This window comes from Drosophila hydei, unplaced genomic scaffold, assembly GCF_003285905.1.
Source record: "Drosophila hydei strain 15085-1641.00,03,60 unplaced genomic scaffold, DhydRS2 tig00008114-arrow-pilon, whole genome shotgun sequence".
NCBI classification, from domain to species: domain Eukaryota; kingdom Metazoa; phylum Arthropoda; class Insecta; order Diptera; family Drosophilidae; genus Drosophila; species Drosophila hydei.
In genome coordinates this window covers 4,328,900-4,347,240 of record NW_022045827.1, presented here as the reverse complement: position 1 = coordinate 4,347,240, position 18,341 = coordinate 4,328,900, and the positions used below count along the sequence as shown (strand labels likewise).

The window sequence follows — 18,341 nt, the reverse complement described above, 5'->3', positions numbered from 1 at the left end:
GTTTGTGTTTACCATGCAATCAGGGAGAGTGAGAGAAAAATAAAGAATGGCACAATTAAAATCGTTTGTAAGTGACAATTTGGATTTATTGTGCCTCGTTCTTTAGTGTAAAAACACACAGTTTTCACATGAAACTCATTTCGACTATGAAAGTTAACAAATTTTGATGAAATTTGGTTGTCAAGAAGCAGACTTCACTGCTTGAAGTTTTTTATTGAGCTCAGTTGAATCTAAAAGCAGAATATAAAGAATTAGTCGAGATAGCTTGAAGTGAAAGAATAAATTCAAATGGTTCTTTGGCTACATTTGAGTTTGAGAATATACATTTTGTTCCCGTGAAAGTAAAGTTCCTCAGATATAAAGAAAAAATATATTTTTGTGATCTCTTTTAACTGCTCGTTCTATGGCGTCTTTATTTGCTCCTTAGTAGCGTAGGGAGTAATTTCATAGTGTCTAGATCTGCGGTAACAGCTCTCGCAGTCTATACTATATGAGTTTGAGAAAACTTTTTTTGTCTGTCCAATTTACATCGCCTAAGTTTGATAGAAATGTAATTAAAAATTATAATAAACTTATTAAAATATTTTAAAAAATTCGACGAACTATTTAAACAAATAGCATAAAAAAGTTTATTAGGAAAAAAATGAAATGGCTTTTTGCTTTTTTTAGTGTTAACTAATGACATTAAACAGTCGTGACAATACAGCCTAAAACATTGCTATTAGTCTATCAAAATTGTTAAATTCATTAAGTTTGAATTTTGTTCGATTTGTAATTTTAGGTTGAGTCCTTAATCAAAACTGATGCATTAATTTTGTGCGCCCTTTAACTATGCGCGCAACGCAGCTCAATGCAGCTTTTCCACATTTGTTCACGTGGCTGGCAGAGCTCTAAATCTTTAAAACCTATTACATGAAATGCATTAGGCTGCATAAATATCTGCTGACTGTAACATAATTCAGAGCCTGGCAAAAGACATTACTGGCACACACACGAACACACACGCACACAGAGAGAGGGAGAGAGAGGGACGTAGTCATTGGAGTCCTTGGGAACTTGGCTGATTTTGCGCTGCTATCTTTTTGCTGGCAGAATCTTCGACACTTGGTGCTTTTGTTGCGATATGCTTTGGCCCTAAATTCACACACACACGCACATAGGAAATGTGGCTGGCTTCTTGGCACAGCTCAAACTTTACGTAGCTGCTGCAAGTGATGCGTGTGTGTGGAACTTTAACTTTGCAGTGAGAAACAAGTTTGTCGATTGTCAGAATTTAAAATATATTTATTTGGTAATATATTTAAACATATGTATGTGTAAACTTAACAATAATAATAACTTATAACAGTTAAGGGAACTAAAATATATATAAATTTATTTTTTACATTTCATTCACATTGAGCTAAAATTATAAATTAGATGAATATGCCGCTTATTCCAGGACACCAACATCAACATCTGTGCAGATTTGATCGCCGCTCACTTTGGCCGCTTTGGAGGCATTAGGGATGCTCGTCAAAACGTTACCGGAGGCCTCCACGGGGAGGAAGTGAGTCGACTTGAGACGCCTGAACAATAAGGATCGCGCTGGGTATACCCTGTAGAAGCAGTCAGCAGCAGTGCCCTATGAGGTACGCCTCCATGGCCTCCATGCGATGTTATTGCGTTATTATTATTATTATTTTTAATTATTCAGTTTTGTTTTCTTTCGAAATTAATTCAAATCATACATTAGCTTCTCAGCATTGTTCGGTTCTTCGCAATCGAATGAAGCCATCATGAGTTCTGCAAGGAAAAACAAGGGAAGAAAAAATGGAAATTAGTTGTATAAGACAAATAAAAGATAATGGATAAAATAAATACTAAATAAACATTTGCTTTGCCTTTAAAAATAAAATATAAAATTGTTGTGATAAATTAATATGACTCTTCGCCTTATTAAAACTCAAACAACCCCTTTCCCTCTATATATCTTTTGCAAGGTATACAAAGTAATTTCATATACACTCCAGAGCTTGTCTAATCGTCCCAAATATATGTATTTAGTTTTAGTAAACGGCCAACATGCGCTGCTTGACCCGTGCTTAGTTTGGGCCGTCCTCTGCCTTGTTGACTTGTGGTCAAGTGTGGCCAAAGAAACCGGGCTTGTAACATTTTAATAGTAAAACAAAAGAATGGAAAAAACATGGTTTAATAAAGTTACAACAAACTGGCGACGGGCCAAAAATAAAAAGAAAACGATGAAAGATTGAAAGATATGTGCCTCGAGTGCGTTGTGTGTAGTGTTGAGTGAGTCGAGTGTGTGTGTGTGTGTGTATGTGTGTGCTGAGTGCGGCAAAATGTGGCAGCCATGTCCAATTCACACCATGAGACCATTAAAATTCTAGAATGATGCAAAGCGCCTGCCTGCTTGTTGGTCAGCGTTGGTCAACAGATGTGTTCTTGACTTGCCACAGAATGCCAAAGAGCCCCTCCCGCCCCCACTTGCTCTATACGATTTGAGCCCGCATTTTAGTATGCTGGAGCAACGCACATGCTACGAACAATACAACAAAAAAAAAGAAGAGTTTAAGAGAGTGAGAGAAAAAAGGGTTGCCCTTGTTTGTGAAGGGATTAAAGCGTTGGTTATGCTATCTACTACTTTTTCCTTGTTCAGTTTTAATAGAGTCGTGTGGGTAAATATTTGTGCACCTCCTGCGTGCGTTGAGGATTTGTGAAGCGTTTTGTATTGCCGCTCTGCTTTTTGCACATTGTACACACACGGCCACAGCCTGTGTGTGCTCTTGACGAATATTTTGAGTGTTGGGCCTAACAAGCGGCTCTCAGCTCTTGGCCTGGTCAACAGCAAGTCGAACAAAAAGTAACACATTTTTTTGTGTTCAGGTTTTTGGCAGCAGCTGTCTCAGCTAGCTGCTAGTGCAGGCCACAGCCTGATTGCACTACAGATTCAAATAAATTGAAACCATTTTTGATTAAGAATTGTTGCTACTGATTGGCTGGCCAATGACTTGCGATAGCAACTGATTGCGAAGCAAATATTCTGCTGCATTCAGCCCAATTTTATGACATAAATTTGCATAAATAAAGTGTTAATTCCTTGATTGCTTTAATGCAGGCAAAGGCTGCCACTGTTTTCTTTGAAGCTGCTCTTCATTTATTTTACATATATTAATTGAAGCTTAGGCGTTATAGCTAACTATATTTGAGCTCTCTCAGATAACTTACTTAATTACCCAGATCCTAGCTAAAGCTTATCATAAATAACAGATTAATTAGCATGAGTCAAAGACAGACTCATAGGCATAGGCATAGGTAACTAAACATGCGTATACTTGTGTATATACACATACATTTACACATACTTCTAATCATATATACACACATACAGATGCATGCATGTGTACGTGTATCTATACAAGTGGGCATTCATAGGTATGTACATATTGACATGCGTGAATGACATACATTGATTCACATACTTATAATTATATGTACACACATACATATAGAGATGCATGTATGTGTATGTGAATGTGTATATGCGGATACGCATACATGTATACATACGTGAATGTATGTATGTATATATAGATAGTTGAATGTCTCATGATACACATATACATATACATATACATATACATATACATATACATATACATATACATATACATATACATATACATATACATATACATATACATATACATATACATATACATATACATATACATATCCATATACATATACATATACATATACATATACATATACATATACATATACATATACATATACATATACATATACATATACATATACATATACATATACATATACATATACATATACATATACATATACATATACATATACATATACATATACATATACATATACATATACATATACATATACATATACATATACATATACATATACATATACATATACATATACATATACATATACATATACATATACATATACATATACATATACATATACATATACATATACATATACATATACATATACATATACATATACATATACATATACATATACATATACATATACATATACATATACATATACATATACATATACATATACATATACATATACATATACATATACATATACATATACATATACATATACATATACATATACATATACATATACATATACATATACATATACATATACATATACATATACATATACATATACATATACATATACATATACATATACATATACATATACATATACATATACATATACATATACATATACATATACATATACATATACATATACATATACATATACATATACATATACATATACATATACATATACATATACATATTACATATACATATACATATACATATACATATACATATACATATACATATACATATACATATACATATACATATACATATACATATACATATACATATACATATACATATACATATACATATACATATACATATACATATACATATACATATACATATACATATACATATACATATACATATACATATACATATACATATACATACATATCCATATTAACAAGTGTATACATATACATGTATATACACATATATTTATACATGCATCCATACATAGACATATATATGTATAGCATACATATACCCAACATACATTCACACATACTTATAGAGGTACATCTAGAAATACATATAAACATACGTTTGCACCTGCAGACATACCTATACTTATGCACCTACACCTGCACATACATCCACACCTAACACTACTTACACCTCGCTTTAGACCTTGCTATCTAATGATATAACACACACACACACAACACTTACACTCACACACACACATTGCCACATAGAACTGTATAAATTAGTTGAATTTAACTTGAATCGAGTTTTCTGTTCTGGGCTCCTTTTTGGTGTCCGAGCAGGCAATTTGTTGCTGGCTGGTTGGTTGGTTGGTCTGTGGCTTTTGTATGCTGCATGAATAATGTCTTTCATATTTGGCTAACAATTGATTGGGATGATTGTAATGAAAATTCAACGTGGCCAAGCTCTGTCTGCTGACCTTTCCGGCCGAGTGTTAAATGGCCTCTGGCATCACATTTTATGTGTGCGCATAAAATTGTCATACAAATTGGCATTAAATTTTGAGCACTTAACAAGGCCAACACAGGCATACTGGTTGAGCATTTCGTAAGTGCAGCTACAATACTTGAATATTTCAATTTGAAATTCCTTGGCGCTGTTAAAGCAAATACACATTATTCATTTTTCTCGCCCGCTCAACGTTTTGCTGATTCATTTTGTTCAGCTTTGGTATTTGCTGAATTCATTTAGTTTTCACAGACCTTGTGCTGGCATGGGCTTCTGTCCCAGGATAACCTTAAGGCTGCCAAAGGCTGGTTGACATTAAGCAATGTAGGTGTGCTGTTGTGTATGTGTGTGTGTGTGTGAGCAGGATATGTGCTGGCACGTCCGACGTTAACGCCCTTCAGACTGACAGTTGTTACAACAGACAGGCTTACAGCCAGCAGCATGGCATGGGTCTGACCAAAGGAAGCCTCTAGATTGCTTTCATGTGGCAGCTGAGGATTTTTTTGGGCCAGGCTGCAAACTGATGTACACGCTTCTTCTTCCTTAAATTGTGGCCCAAATATATATTTTCTGAAGACAGTAATTAAATTTGTAAGCGCACAACATGACACAGACAAAGTTTTCGTTGTTTACACGAAGGCAATTAAGTATAAAAATAAAATGTGAACACATTGAATATGCATTCTTTGTAATTACTATATTTAAATGGAATTTAAATTTCTAATAGTTTTCATTTGCATTCTTCATACACTAAATGGGTTTTCATACTTTTCTTATATCTGCAATTTAAATTTCTTGCTACTGACGCCAGGTAAAATGAGCTGGAACTTATTAATAATCGGAAAAAACTGTATATAATTCTCTACTCAGCTGCTGCTAGGATTATGTGTGCAAGCCAGGTAAGCTTTGTAGAATATGAGTGGCAAAAACTTCAAGTAATCCGCTTAAAACACAGCAAAAAAACAAAGAATAAAAGAAGCGCTACGGAAAATGAATCTATATGAAAAGAAGCTGGGAATAATAGTGCTTTGGTAGCAATTTTGGCCTATTTTTTATATTGAAAATCCAATAATCAAAATACAGTAAAATATTAATGAAAGTTGGATTTTTTGTTTTTTAGAATATTCTGGGTGGAAACCAATTCACTTCTGCAGTCGCTTGAACCAATTTTAAATGCACTTTTATCACGCAGAGGTGTAGACTTCTTAAATGAGCTGTCTTAAGGCTTTTTCTTCTATTAATTGACATAAATCATAATATAAAAAAATATTTTTAGGCGCTAAATCAGAGCTGTCAGGCATTTGTTCCATTAACTCGATTTCTTTTTGAGACAACTGTCAAATCTCCTACTATCGAATACAAAAGGCAATCCTTTCCAAATCTCAGCTTCCCCTAAAATCTCAACTTTAAACTCACTTTAAAACCCAAACGATTCCTTACAATTTTTCATAAAAATTCTTTTTCTGCTCTGCTCTTTTACCTCATCTCAGTGAGTTGCTTATTGCAATCAAATTCGTTGCAGCAGAAAACTGGAAAAAAAATGTTAATAAAGCATAATAAAATGCCTCGAGTTTTGCGGCTGCCTCGCAGTATGCACTTGGCTGGCTACCTTCAGCCACTTACGGCTTGTCAATAATGCCAAGGCAAATCCTTGAAGCTAAAGTGCATTTTCCAAATTCCAGAGCTGTGCAAATTACTTAGATAACAACGAAAATGACTTGACTGGAAAAATATTTATTTATAGCGAGCTGCAGCAGCATCAGCAGCAGCAAAAAAAAAAACTCGCACTAAACGTGACAGGAAAGTTTTTAAGACGCCTTTTGCATTTCACGTTGCTGACGTTGACTTCAAGTATTTGGCGCAACTTTCAAGTTAAAGGACACTTTTGGATTTTGTGGCTCGCACGAAACTGATTTAGAAGTTCCTCTGCTAGCTGGACTAAGCAAAAAACTAACTATCACAAAATAAATGGCTCTGTGAGCGACAAAAACAGCGCCAACACAAAGGAAAAAATTGCTTTAAAGCTAGCTTCTTTTAGCTGAACATAATGTATAAATATGGTATATGCAGTAGACGAGGTGTGTTCTAAAAGTTGTGCGATATTTGATTTTTGATGCAGGTGTATTGAGTATGCTTTTACATGGATTTTTGATTTTTATGCTGTTATGTTGGTGTTTATGTTTCTCTTCTTAGCATAGAGTTTCAGTTTCTGTTTCAGTTTTTGGTTCTTCTTCGATTTTTGTCTATTCTCAAAAATGGAGCCAAGAATCTGTATCAAATTTGATGTCCAGAAACGAAGCACTCATGATGCTGCATCTACCGCAATCCCCAGAACGGATTTCCTGTGACTTTTCCATTTGACCGAAACTAAAGAGACGCTCAAAAGCTGAAGCTATGCTACGATTGAGCGGACAAAGACAGCATCAAAGTTTTTGCAGAGCTTTGAGTACAGGAAAAAAATAGATAAATAATTATAATATAATAAATCATTTTAGATAAAAAATAGGTTTCGTATTTTTAATTAAAAAAATCTATTTTTATTCCATTTCTTTTTAAGATATATTTCTCTTAAAGATATTTCTTACTAAAATTTACAGTCAAGAAATTTTGCATTGCATTGCATTGCATTTATAATATTTCAAGTTAGTTTTCAAATATGAAATCTATACAAATCTAAACTCTAGACCTAGAGTCTTCAGTTCATAAAAAGCAATGATTCATTAGATTGATTGATTCACATTGGTTCTCGTAGAATATACATGCATTTCGCTTACTTTTTATATATAAATCCCAATCTTATAATATTCTCGAGCGTACAGCACGGTCTCTAGTGCAACCCCGCGCCACAGAGCTGTTTGACTTGCTGTTCAAGCTGTTTTCACAAACTGCTTTTCCCAAAAAGAAATCAACATTTATTTATTTTGAATTCTGCATCAACTCAAAGCAAGGCAATCGCTTGAAATAAGCTTTGCTATAACAGCTTATAAATACTTTGCTTTACTTTTTTCTTATTATTATTTGAGGCACATTGTTCAACTGTTTTGGCAAAGTTTTATATCTTCGCGTAGTTGGACCATGAACTGAAATAAGTTCATAAATTGCATTCACCTCACATTAAGCTGCACATCAAGCGTTTAATAAACTTTTGGGCGACATGTTAAGTCTGAGTTGCAGCTGAGGCTTCGCTGTTTGAAGAAAATGAGAGAGCGGGAAAAAAAACACGGGAAAATTCCAAACTGAGCCATAACTTTTCATTCTTTTGCTTGACGCTGGCAGGATGCGTTTTTGCAACGAAGACAACTTCATTTTTTTGCTGTTTTTTTTATTTTGTGAACGACTTTGTTGTTTGTCGCCTGCGGCAAAAGCCTTCAAAGTATCTTACGCTTCCTGGGTTTATAATGAGTTCGGTCTATATGGACCTTTCATTTCAGCACTATGGGTCTATTTCTTCCTTTTTTCTCTCTCACTTTTGATGTCGTCTTGCAACGACCTGTTTGTGCTTGTTTCTCTGTGTGTACGAGCGTGTGTGTCTATGGGTGTCTGTGTGTGTGCACAAGCCGTGAAAAATATCTTAACGTGCTGGGCATGCTGACAGCTGAAAGAAGGATTTAAAAACTTTTTTCTTACGCCTAGGCTGCAGTGCACGTGGTGTCACTGCCTATGGCTGTTGTTGTTGCCCATGTCCTGCCGCATGAACTCAAAGGACTTCCATGTGCTTATGTATTGTGCATAAGGCTTTAAGTGCAGGAGGGACATTAATTGATATCTTTATCCTCAACTAATTCATTAATTTCCTGTTGCCAACACAGTGGGAACAGTTAAATTATATATTTAGTTTGGGAGCCATAAATTCATAAGCTGCTTAGCTAAATACACATTAAATAAAAGCTTTTGCTGAAAATTCGTTTTCAGCGTAACGAGGCGAAAATGAATTGTTGTTAAAACATAAAGAAAGAAATGTTCGAGGCAGGGGCTATGCTGGGAGAGCTAGAGTTGTAAATAACTGAACCCTTTTGTGGTCATAAAGTTTATTTCTGGCATTTTATTGCGGTTATTCATTCAAATTAATTAGCAACAAATTGCTGTGCCACTGCTCCCGAGGGATAGAAATTGCTTGCCCAGGATTGTATAATGGTTTTGCCACAACTCTCCGCAAGCTTAAAGAGCTTGAAAATGCATCTGCCCCTTGCCAGGCATTAATTATAATAGTTTTTAGCCACTTGCACTAAGTAGCCGAAAGAAATGAATTTACGAATGCAATTGCACTTAGAGATGTGCTCGTGACACGAACATGTAAAGATTGAGGAAGCACGATAGAGCAATGGTGGGAGGTTTGATAGCGAAAGACTGTGGAGCAATGGAAAATGAACTGAAGATGTAATTAGCTGAAAGGCGATGCGGGAGAGGCTCAGTCGGAAGAGAGGGGACAGCATAAAATTGCAACTTGATGCGTTTTATTCACAAAGAGCGCATATGAGCCAGAGGATCACAATCTGCAAAGGCTAATTAAAATTGCAGGATGGAAGCTGAGAGCCTCAAGCAAATTGACGTATAGCAGCAAAGTCGCCATCTATTAGGATATAGTCGTTCCAACCTTCCAAAATGGAATACCTTTATGTAGCTCTGTGGCGCGGACTGAAGTTAACTGGCTGTGAGAAACTCAGTGCTACATAGGGAGATATAGATAAGGGTATCCAAAGAATCTTGCAACTAGAGCCGAAGGCTGAAGAGATTACTGGGCTGTCGGGGAATCAGATAAATTTTCATAAAATAGAAATAAAAGTAATTAAGTCTAAAATTAAAGATATTTATATATATATATACTGTCAAACGGGCCAACTCATTAGTGACAGAATAAGCTGCAACAAATGAACTGAATGTAAAAAAAAGAAAAGAAAGTAAAATGATGCTTGAAATGCAGCCGAATTATAGCCACCCCAAATATATATAAAATTTCTGCTAAATATAAGTATTTCTAATGAAATGCTAGACTCAATTTAACTTAACTGAAATAATTAAACGTTTTCAGTTATAATTATGTAAATTGTAATCAAATAATTTGTATGAATGCGATTAGTCGTGCGAGTAATTTCATATAATTTTCAATTTCTCACGCGCCAAGCATTTGCGAGCTTTAGTCACTCTCTCCCTCTCTCTCTTACATTTTAATTGCCTCGCTCAATGTGCACTCGGCCAGCTGCAGCGCATTTAGTTTTACATTTAAAAAATGTAAGTAGCACGAATACACACACACACACACACACATACACATACACCCATTCCCCTTACCTACACACACACATACACATACACCCATTCCCCTTACCTACACACACACATATGCTCATTCATGGAGGCACTTTTCCGGGCCACTTGAAGTCATTGCCAGTTGGCCGCGGTGCACTTAAAGTTTCCACCAAACAAACTAAAATGCCGACTTGAGCCAGTGGAAAATGTGAAAAATGCGATAAAGTACGTGGAAAGTGCAAAGAATAAGTAAATAAAAAATAGAAAAGTAGAGGCAAGTGTTGCCTAGTGCAAGGTTTGATTTACAATATTACTTACCCGCTTCGCTAAGTTTTGTAGTTCGCTGCATGTGGGTGCAGAAGTGCTCGTACTCGCCGCTAGATGGCGCCTGTGTCGATTTCATCGCCTGCATGTGCTTGGTAAAGGCGCCGACAATGGCCGCCATTCGATCGAAGGCAATCACATTGATGTGGCCATTTGGTAAGCTGCAACACGCAAAAGAGAGCGGGCAAAAAGCACATTGGCTACTATAGTATGCAAAACTGTTAGCGGTATATATATGTATCAAGATGGGCGGGTGGGGGTTGCGCATGCATATGTATAATGTGTGTGCCTGGCCGATAAAATATGCCAAAGCTGGCATTTAATGCATATTTCACTCGTCTATGCAGAGTGCTATTAAAATCAGCGACTGCTCGGTAATTGTGGGTTTGATTAGCGTTTCCACTGCCCGATTTATGGCCGCACATCAATTGCTTTCAAATGCTTTGCAGCACTGTGAATTGTTGAACACATGATTTGAGATATGAGCTTAAGAGCGAAGTGGCAGTTGTTTATAGGGGTTTCTAGATAACTCAATGAGCTATATAAAAGTGAATTATAAGATAATAGGAGAGATTTTGATTGGAACTTATGGATGAGTTCAATGTTTTTGATAACATTCAGCAGTTAGAATTTTAATTTAATTTTAATTTTCAATGTAAAACTCTTGTTGAATGCATACAAATTATTTAAAAAAAATTATATTTAATTCTGATTTGAAAAGTTTGAGCAAGCCTCCTTTTTGAACCCCTTTAGAGCACCTTTGCATCTCTTTATGTTAACCTGGCTAATTCTGAAAGGGATTATATCGTATCTTTATTTGAATTGAATAAAGAAGTATCCGAAAATTTTATTAGTATTGCGTAAAGGCACATAGTTAACATACGGCGATTCAATGTGTTGCCAAATTATGAAAAATTAACTATGTTATTTCAACAATATATTAAACTCAACCTGCTATGTATTGCATGGTTTGTTCTGCATATGAGGCTTTATAATATTTACAAGTTTATCAAGCTTCAACCCAAGTTTTTGTATTATTTTATGTTTTCATGCAACAAACCTAAATTTTTTTTAGCATTTTTCATGTTTGGCCTCTCATATGGCATATGACAATGCGCTATTCGTTAATTTTTAATGCTTGAATAACAATGAATAATTGAAGCGCGCAGAGGATATGGGCGTATACTTGATATGGTTGAACATGATTTTAGCCATGTCATTTACACTTGCAAATGTTTCAAATGTTTGTTGTTTATTTTGACACTTTGTGGTTAATTAAATAAAATACACACAGAGAGACAAACGCGTGCCAAACATAGAATCAGTCAAAATTTGTGCAGGCACCATGACGTAAACGCAATATTAATCATGCAAAGAGAATTTATTTATTTATATTTTTCGTAGACTTTTTCAATCAAATGGCACAGGTAAAGTGAATTGGTTGAAAAAAATGGAGGCGAAAACTCACCATTGCAAACAGTTTTCCCGTTCGGCCAGCGCCAATTTAACAATATCCGCAAACACTGGAATAACAACCCAATCATTGGGCTTGCCACAAATAGTTGGTGTTGTTGTTGCTGTTGGTGTTGGCGTTACTGCGGCTGTGGCTGTGGCTGCTTCCACATTGCTGCTGCCAGTCGAAGGCACCTCTAGCGTTGCCTTCTCCAATGACGCTGGCATTGCATTGAAACCGGAAATGCCTGTTATGCCAACTGGCTGCCCACTGGCACTTGTCGATGTCGATGGCTGCTCAACCAAATCTTCTAGAGCACCGGATGACGTGGAGGTGGAGGAGTTTATTGTTGTTGCTGCTGCTGCTGCTGCTACTGCTACTGCTACTTCTACTGCTGTTGCAGATGATGTTGACGATGAGTTTTTCGTTATCGATGCTGATGATGCTGTTGATGATGATGCGGCCCTAGGCTGCTTATCAGTCTTTAGACTTTGCTGCTGCTCATTTAGAACGATTGCCTGCTTCTGCCATAAATGCCCGTGTCCTTCGGCATGCCGTTGCATGCAATCCAATTGTTGACATGTCACTTGCAATTTGCTCCACTGTAATAAAATGGAAATACGTACATAAATGAACAGAATTTCCTACACTCCCACATACTCTCTGTCACTCTATATATATATATGTGTGAACATGTGTGCGTGTGTGTACTTGTTGTGCTTCATCCAAATGGAAAATATCTTTAATTCGTTTTATTTGTGTTATTCGTGCCTTGTTTCGGGGCGCTGTAAAAGTTTATGATTTTGTTTGTGCGCCGCGTTTATGTCTGTAATTTGCGCTTAAGCTTTCTATCGCATTTTATGGTGCGACATTTGGCTTTAGATAAGATTTTAATTTGGATATTCTTAAATGGGACAATAATTACAACAAATCTAAACTTCAACTTCAATCATTACATTTGTATGCCATGTGCGTTCGACTTTAGTAAACGACTTAAAGTTTTGAATAATTTTTATGTTCTACGCTGACATATTTATGGTTATCGTTATGCTGTATTCCTAGTCATAAACATTTCACTAGCCTGCAGAAAATATATAAAAAATAAAGCCATACAATGCAAACGCAGCTTCGCGCCGTTGCACAACTTCTTCCATAGGTCTGTGAATTTATGCAATTCGGTTTAATATTTTTTTTCAACCATTCGTTTTTTTGTGCGTCCTTTGTGCATTGTGCAATTTACTCTTTTCACGCAGACAAACCCAAAAAAAAAGGGGGAAGGGGCGAGTGGAAGTTAAATGAAAAGAATTCTCAACCTGAATTGTATAATGAATACAATGAAAATGGCATTTAAAGTATCTAAAGCTGAGGCAACTGAATTTTTGTTAAGAGAGAAGAGTGTTAAAGGCGCGCACAGCTAGGGCAGATCCATTAACTAATTACAAAAATTGTTATGAAAACTGGCTTCATTTAGTGAACGCCCAGCCGCAATTGAAGCATTTGCGGGCGACCTGCCAAGTAAATAGGAAATAAAATAAAAAAAAACTAGAGAAATATGTAATTTTGATGAAAAATGTGCCAAAGCAACCTGGGCTGATGCAAATGCGGTTGCGTGGGCGTGGTCAAAATTTATTCTTTTCATATTTATTTGGTTTTTGCCTTGGCAAGCTTAACAAAAGCAAATAAAAAAATGCTTGATTGAAATTTGTTATTAATTTTTGAATTCTTAAAGAGAAGCTTAGCTTAGGCAGATAGTTTCTTTCTTTAGGAAGTCATTCCTAATATTTGAAGATTGATCTAACATCTCGTATTTTTAGAAATTTAAATTGAAATTCTAAGTTTTTGCTAAGTAAATTCTACTTTCACCGTAAGTTGAACTAGTGAAAAGGCAACATAAAAATAAACAATTTGGACACTCACCGTTATTTTAAGTCTTGCTATAGCAGGTGACTCAAGGGACTCCAAGATGGCCGTGGCGCTATTGTAATTGCCGACGAGCAGACAGTACTGGGCGACGCCGCTCCAGAGCTCAACCGTTCGGCTGCGGTCCTCAATTCCGGTGCACTGAAAATCAAGTTGTCAGATATTGTTTGTTTAGGAAAGTTTTGGCTGGTTGGACATGGATGGCATGACAATAGCATATGCAGACCACGTGACTTCACTAAAACTTTAACGAGTCACTTACACGGCCAACTGACAAACTGTCGATGGGAAAGTTACGAGCGGCATAAATTATATGCCAGCCTCGTCCTGCTCGACTATGCACACAGATGCGGCACATGCGTCGGTCCATCAAGGGACACGTATGTCGGTCGTTGTGCATATTTGACAGCGCATGGGATTTTAATTCAATCCGCAGGGTCGACAGGGCCGGCAGGGTCGGCAGGCGCCCATTCGTTACGAATATGTTAACTTGGCCGACTCCTAGTAGAGAGAGATGTCTATAAGCTACCTCACCTGCAGTATCTCATTGCAGACAAACAGACGTAGACGTGCCGACCAGTCCAGATACGTTTCCAGATTGCAGGTCTTCTTCGGATCCTGGGCACCCGGTGGTCCACCCGACGATATTGGTTGGTCCCATTTTTTCTGCAAAAACCAACACGACCCGACGATTTGTTGTGTTAATGAGGCTTGCTAGTGAAGGTGTGTGATTATGTTAATGTAATTAATATGCTTGTAGACCAGGCTAAGTAGTAAGCTTTGGGCATTTCACAACTTGCACAAATATTCAATTTTGAGATATAATTTTTAGTAACTTATCTCAGCTTCTCTTACCTGCTTGTCCAATAGCACCATGCTGCTGCACTGGACAAACTCCTCCGGTCCAATGTGCTTGGCCAGTTTCTTTTCCAGTCGGCACAATATTTGTGCATATTGAGTGGCCGTTGGGCAGTTGATTGGTGCAACGACCTGGCGTAAAGTGCAGCAGTAAATTTGTAATGTTAACTGTTAATATGAGGGTCAGCTCAGCTCACCTTGTCACTGTTGGTCTGGCAGGCACGTAGATCGGCCTCGTGCTGCTCTAAATCAGTCAAACGTTGAAGTAAGGCACTTAGTACTTGGGAGACTATGGCTTCTAAATGTGAATTGGAACATCTACAAACACGGTGGGTGTAATCCATTAAGTAGATTTCCTCGATAGTAACAATCAAATTAAATCCTGCTCACCTAGCAACGATATGTTTTACATGATTCATCATGCGCTCGTCACGATAATCGTATGGAAACTTCTGCGTCCACTCGGCCAGCAGGGCAACTAGTGTCTCCAAACACTTGCCCTCGGCCACCGATGCCAACAGCTTGCCGAGCAGCTCGTGGGGTCGCATAAACAGACGTGACGATAATAAAAATGAGAACAGAAATTCCTGCAGAAGATAAACACAAGTGCGAGATTAGCGTAACTCAAATAGGACCCACAGCCACAACAATTGAGCTGCGAGAGGGAAAAGTATTCCATTAGCTTCATTTGTTGGTTATCGCCTTGAGTGTGTGGGCTTACTGCCGTTTCCTAGGGCTGTGCATACTCAATTTCCTTGCAATGAACTAATTATTTTTTGCTCTTGCTGCCATTTCCTTTTCACAGCAATGTGTTCTGACTCTTACCTCTGTCCCTAGCTCTGCCTCTCTCTTCGCTTTCCCTCTCTCATTCTCACTCACTTTCTGCTCGTTTATTGAATTATTTTCTTATCTTTCTTTCACTAGTTTACGGTGCTGCGCACTATCTGCTCTTTGTTTTCAGCGTTCAGCTTCTGTCATGAAATTAGATTTCAACTGAACTTTAAGTTTGGGCGACTTTTGTTTTAAAGCAAAATAATTATGAACGCTTAAAAAATGTTAAAACCATTTTTTAATGGGACTCTGTATATATGCGTGTATCTCTCTATATATAAATATCTGCTATAGGAACTCAAGAGTTGAAATCTCAATATTGAATATAAGCTATAAATACATATTCATAATTCTTACCTTATCTAAATCCATGACATTTTTGGGATTGAGCACCTCGGGGAATGAGTCAAGTGGGCCGGAAACAATTTTACCATTTATATACATGATGCCGCCGGAACCCAAAACAGAGCTCTGCAAATCAGCACAAATTTATGCACAAGCCATAAATTTATTTTTAAATAGGTACCTCAAAGTTGATATCACATTGGCTGCGCTTGTGCGTATTTTTGGGCACATCATATTGAACCGGATCATCTTTGGCTGCAAGCTGCAAATGAATCATAATCAGGATCAATTCATTTCGAATCAATTTCAATTGCCACCTGGTAGTGCTGCAAGCCCAGCTCCAAATCGTGTGCATTTAGCTGCTCTGCGCTGTGTCGACGTCGCAGCCGCATGCCCTCGTTGGTGAAGCCCAGCTCGAGACCGAGCTGTGCGGCCTCCGCATTCGAGTTGCTGGTATTGAGCAGAAAAATTCCCACATCCGGATGCGCAGCGGCGTCCAGGTCGTGTCCACAGCAGGCATCATCGGCGCTCGTCTCGCTGTCAGAGCTGCTCTCCTGGCATCTGCTGCTGCGTCTTCTGCTTCGATGACGCTGCCGATGGCGCCGGCATTTATCCTTATCACGATCCCGCGACCCACGCGACTTTTGCAGCACGGCTTGCTTGCAACGCGTGCCGCAGACAATGGCCGATATCTTATTGGCATAAAAGTACATCGCCATGTGTCACGTTCTTGGTGCCGCCCGTAGCACGGTCATGTGTGTTTGCTGCTGGACTCTGGCTCTCGCTCGGGCTCGGGCTTCTGCTCTGGCTCTTGCTGGTTAATCGGGTTGTGCGATGCGCGAATTTAATGCACAAGCACGCCCAGTACACCTGCGAGGCTGTCGCTGCTTCAATTCGTAATTCAGGCAATTCTATCGTACGCACGTAGCTAAATTCGTCAGGTGCTGGCGGAATCACATGTCATTTGCGTCGAGCGCAATTTTTCATGTTGGGCAATTTTACACTCTCTGAAAAGACCGAAAAATTCAGACAGTGAGAAAAGGCTGCAAGCAGTTTATGACTCGCTGACGCGGCAACAAGTCAGCGTTGTGGTCAATCGAGCCACATTACTCATACGCCGCATGGCCCATAAAAATACACACACACAGAGAGAGAGAGAGAGCGATTTTCTGGCAGGCAAGCACTGAGTAAATCACATCCGTTAGGCTAGCACTATTATCCCTTTGGGGCCACTTGGCACTCATCAAGCCACAGATTTCTCTATGTGTGCGTGGGCCATCAATAAGGGCGTTACTTGTGAGGGTGGACAGCCTTTCAATTCAATGTTTTCCCATCAACTTGCTTCGATAGGAATCATTGAATTGAGGCGAGAAAAATATTTCAACTATGTAGATTCTTACACTTTAATATTCACTTTTATCTAAATATATTTATTGATTAACATCAACTTAGAATGTAATACAATTTTTTTAACAGATTAATGCATAATTGAGTTCTGAACTTTCACCTGCAGGCATTAAAATTCAACAGCGCGCAAAAGTCATGTGACATAATATATATATATATTCATTTGATATTCGATATGCTGTGCCATGCGTGTATTCATAAAAAGAAATCTGCACACGTGCGACTGGCAGTACATATTTATTTATGACTTAATGGAAACGTGTGTGTGTATATGATTCTTCTCTGTTTTTTGTCCACCTGCCCACCTGCCTGCCAGCCCACGTGCCCAGCAGCCCTCCTGCTTATGCAAATGAGTTTTCGCATTGCTGCCTGGGCAAGAAATCAAATACATCTGTTTACGCTCAAGTATGCGGAGGAGTTGAACAGTGATGCGACTTGACAGCTCAAGTATGACATACAATCGGCGATAAATTAGAAAGCAGCTGAGTCTAATTCTGCTATCGGAAGTCTAGCTAGGCAGCAGCTATTTATTTTGTTTATCAAACAACGGCAGCTCTGACAGTAGACACGAAAAGGGTAGGTCTAAATATGCAGGCATATTATTGAAAAAAGGCAGTTGTTGCGTGGCTCCGGCTCTATCATTGTGTACATCTAAAACTAAATATATATATATATATAGATTTACACATTTACATATTGTGTAGCCTACATTTCGGGGCTGGACATTGTGATGCTCAGGCAAGCACATAACTCATCATATGATATGTGCCATAAGCTTGTATACTTTCCGCTGGGCACGCTGCCAAAAACTTTCCCCTTTTTTTCAACAA

At 37.7% G+C, this 18,341-nt stretch overlaps 1 protein-coding gene across 3 annotated transcripts in view; it reads right to left on the bottom strand.

Moving 5' to 3' along the window:
* Positions 1-1,670: 1,670 nt before the first annotated feature.
* The window catches only part of LOC111599494, a 29,049-nt gene continuing 12,378 nt past the window's right edge, over positions 1,671-18,341 (bottom strand). For 2 of the 3 annotated variants that reach the window (XM_023315162.2, XM_023315161.2), the window contains exons 2-12: positions 16,422-17,111; positions 16,286-16,366; positions 16,117-16,230; positions 15,319-15,515; positions 15,126-15,246; positions 14,926-15,060; positions 14,605-14,784; positions 14,068-14,211; positions 12,166-12,752; positions 10,692-10,858; positions 1,671-1,785 (exon numbers count right to left, since the gene is read on the bottom strand). In XM_023315162.2, coding sequence (XP_023170930.2) covers positions 1,715-1,785; positions 10,692-10,858; positions 12,166-12,752; positions 14,068-14,211; positions 14,605-14,784; positions 14,926-15,060; positions 15,126-15,246; positions 15,319-15,515; positions 16,117-16,230; positions 16,286-16,366; positions 16,422-16,823 — 2,199 coding nt within the window. In that variant the 5' untranslated portion in view covers positions 16,824-17,111 and the 3' untranslated portion in view covers positions 1,671-1,714. The remainder of the gene's footprint in view (positions 1,786-10,691; positions 10,859-12,165; positions 12,753-14,067; positions 14,212-14,604; positions 14,785-14,925; positions 15,061-15,125; positions 15,247-15,318; positions 15,516-16,116; positions 16,231-16,285; positions 16,367-16,421; positions 17,112-18,341) is intronic. The other variant, XM_023315163.2, reaches the window with a different exon arrangement.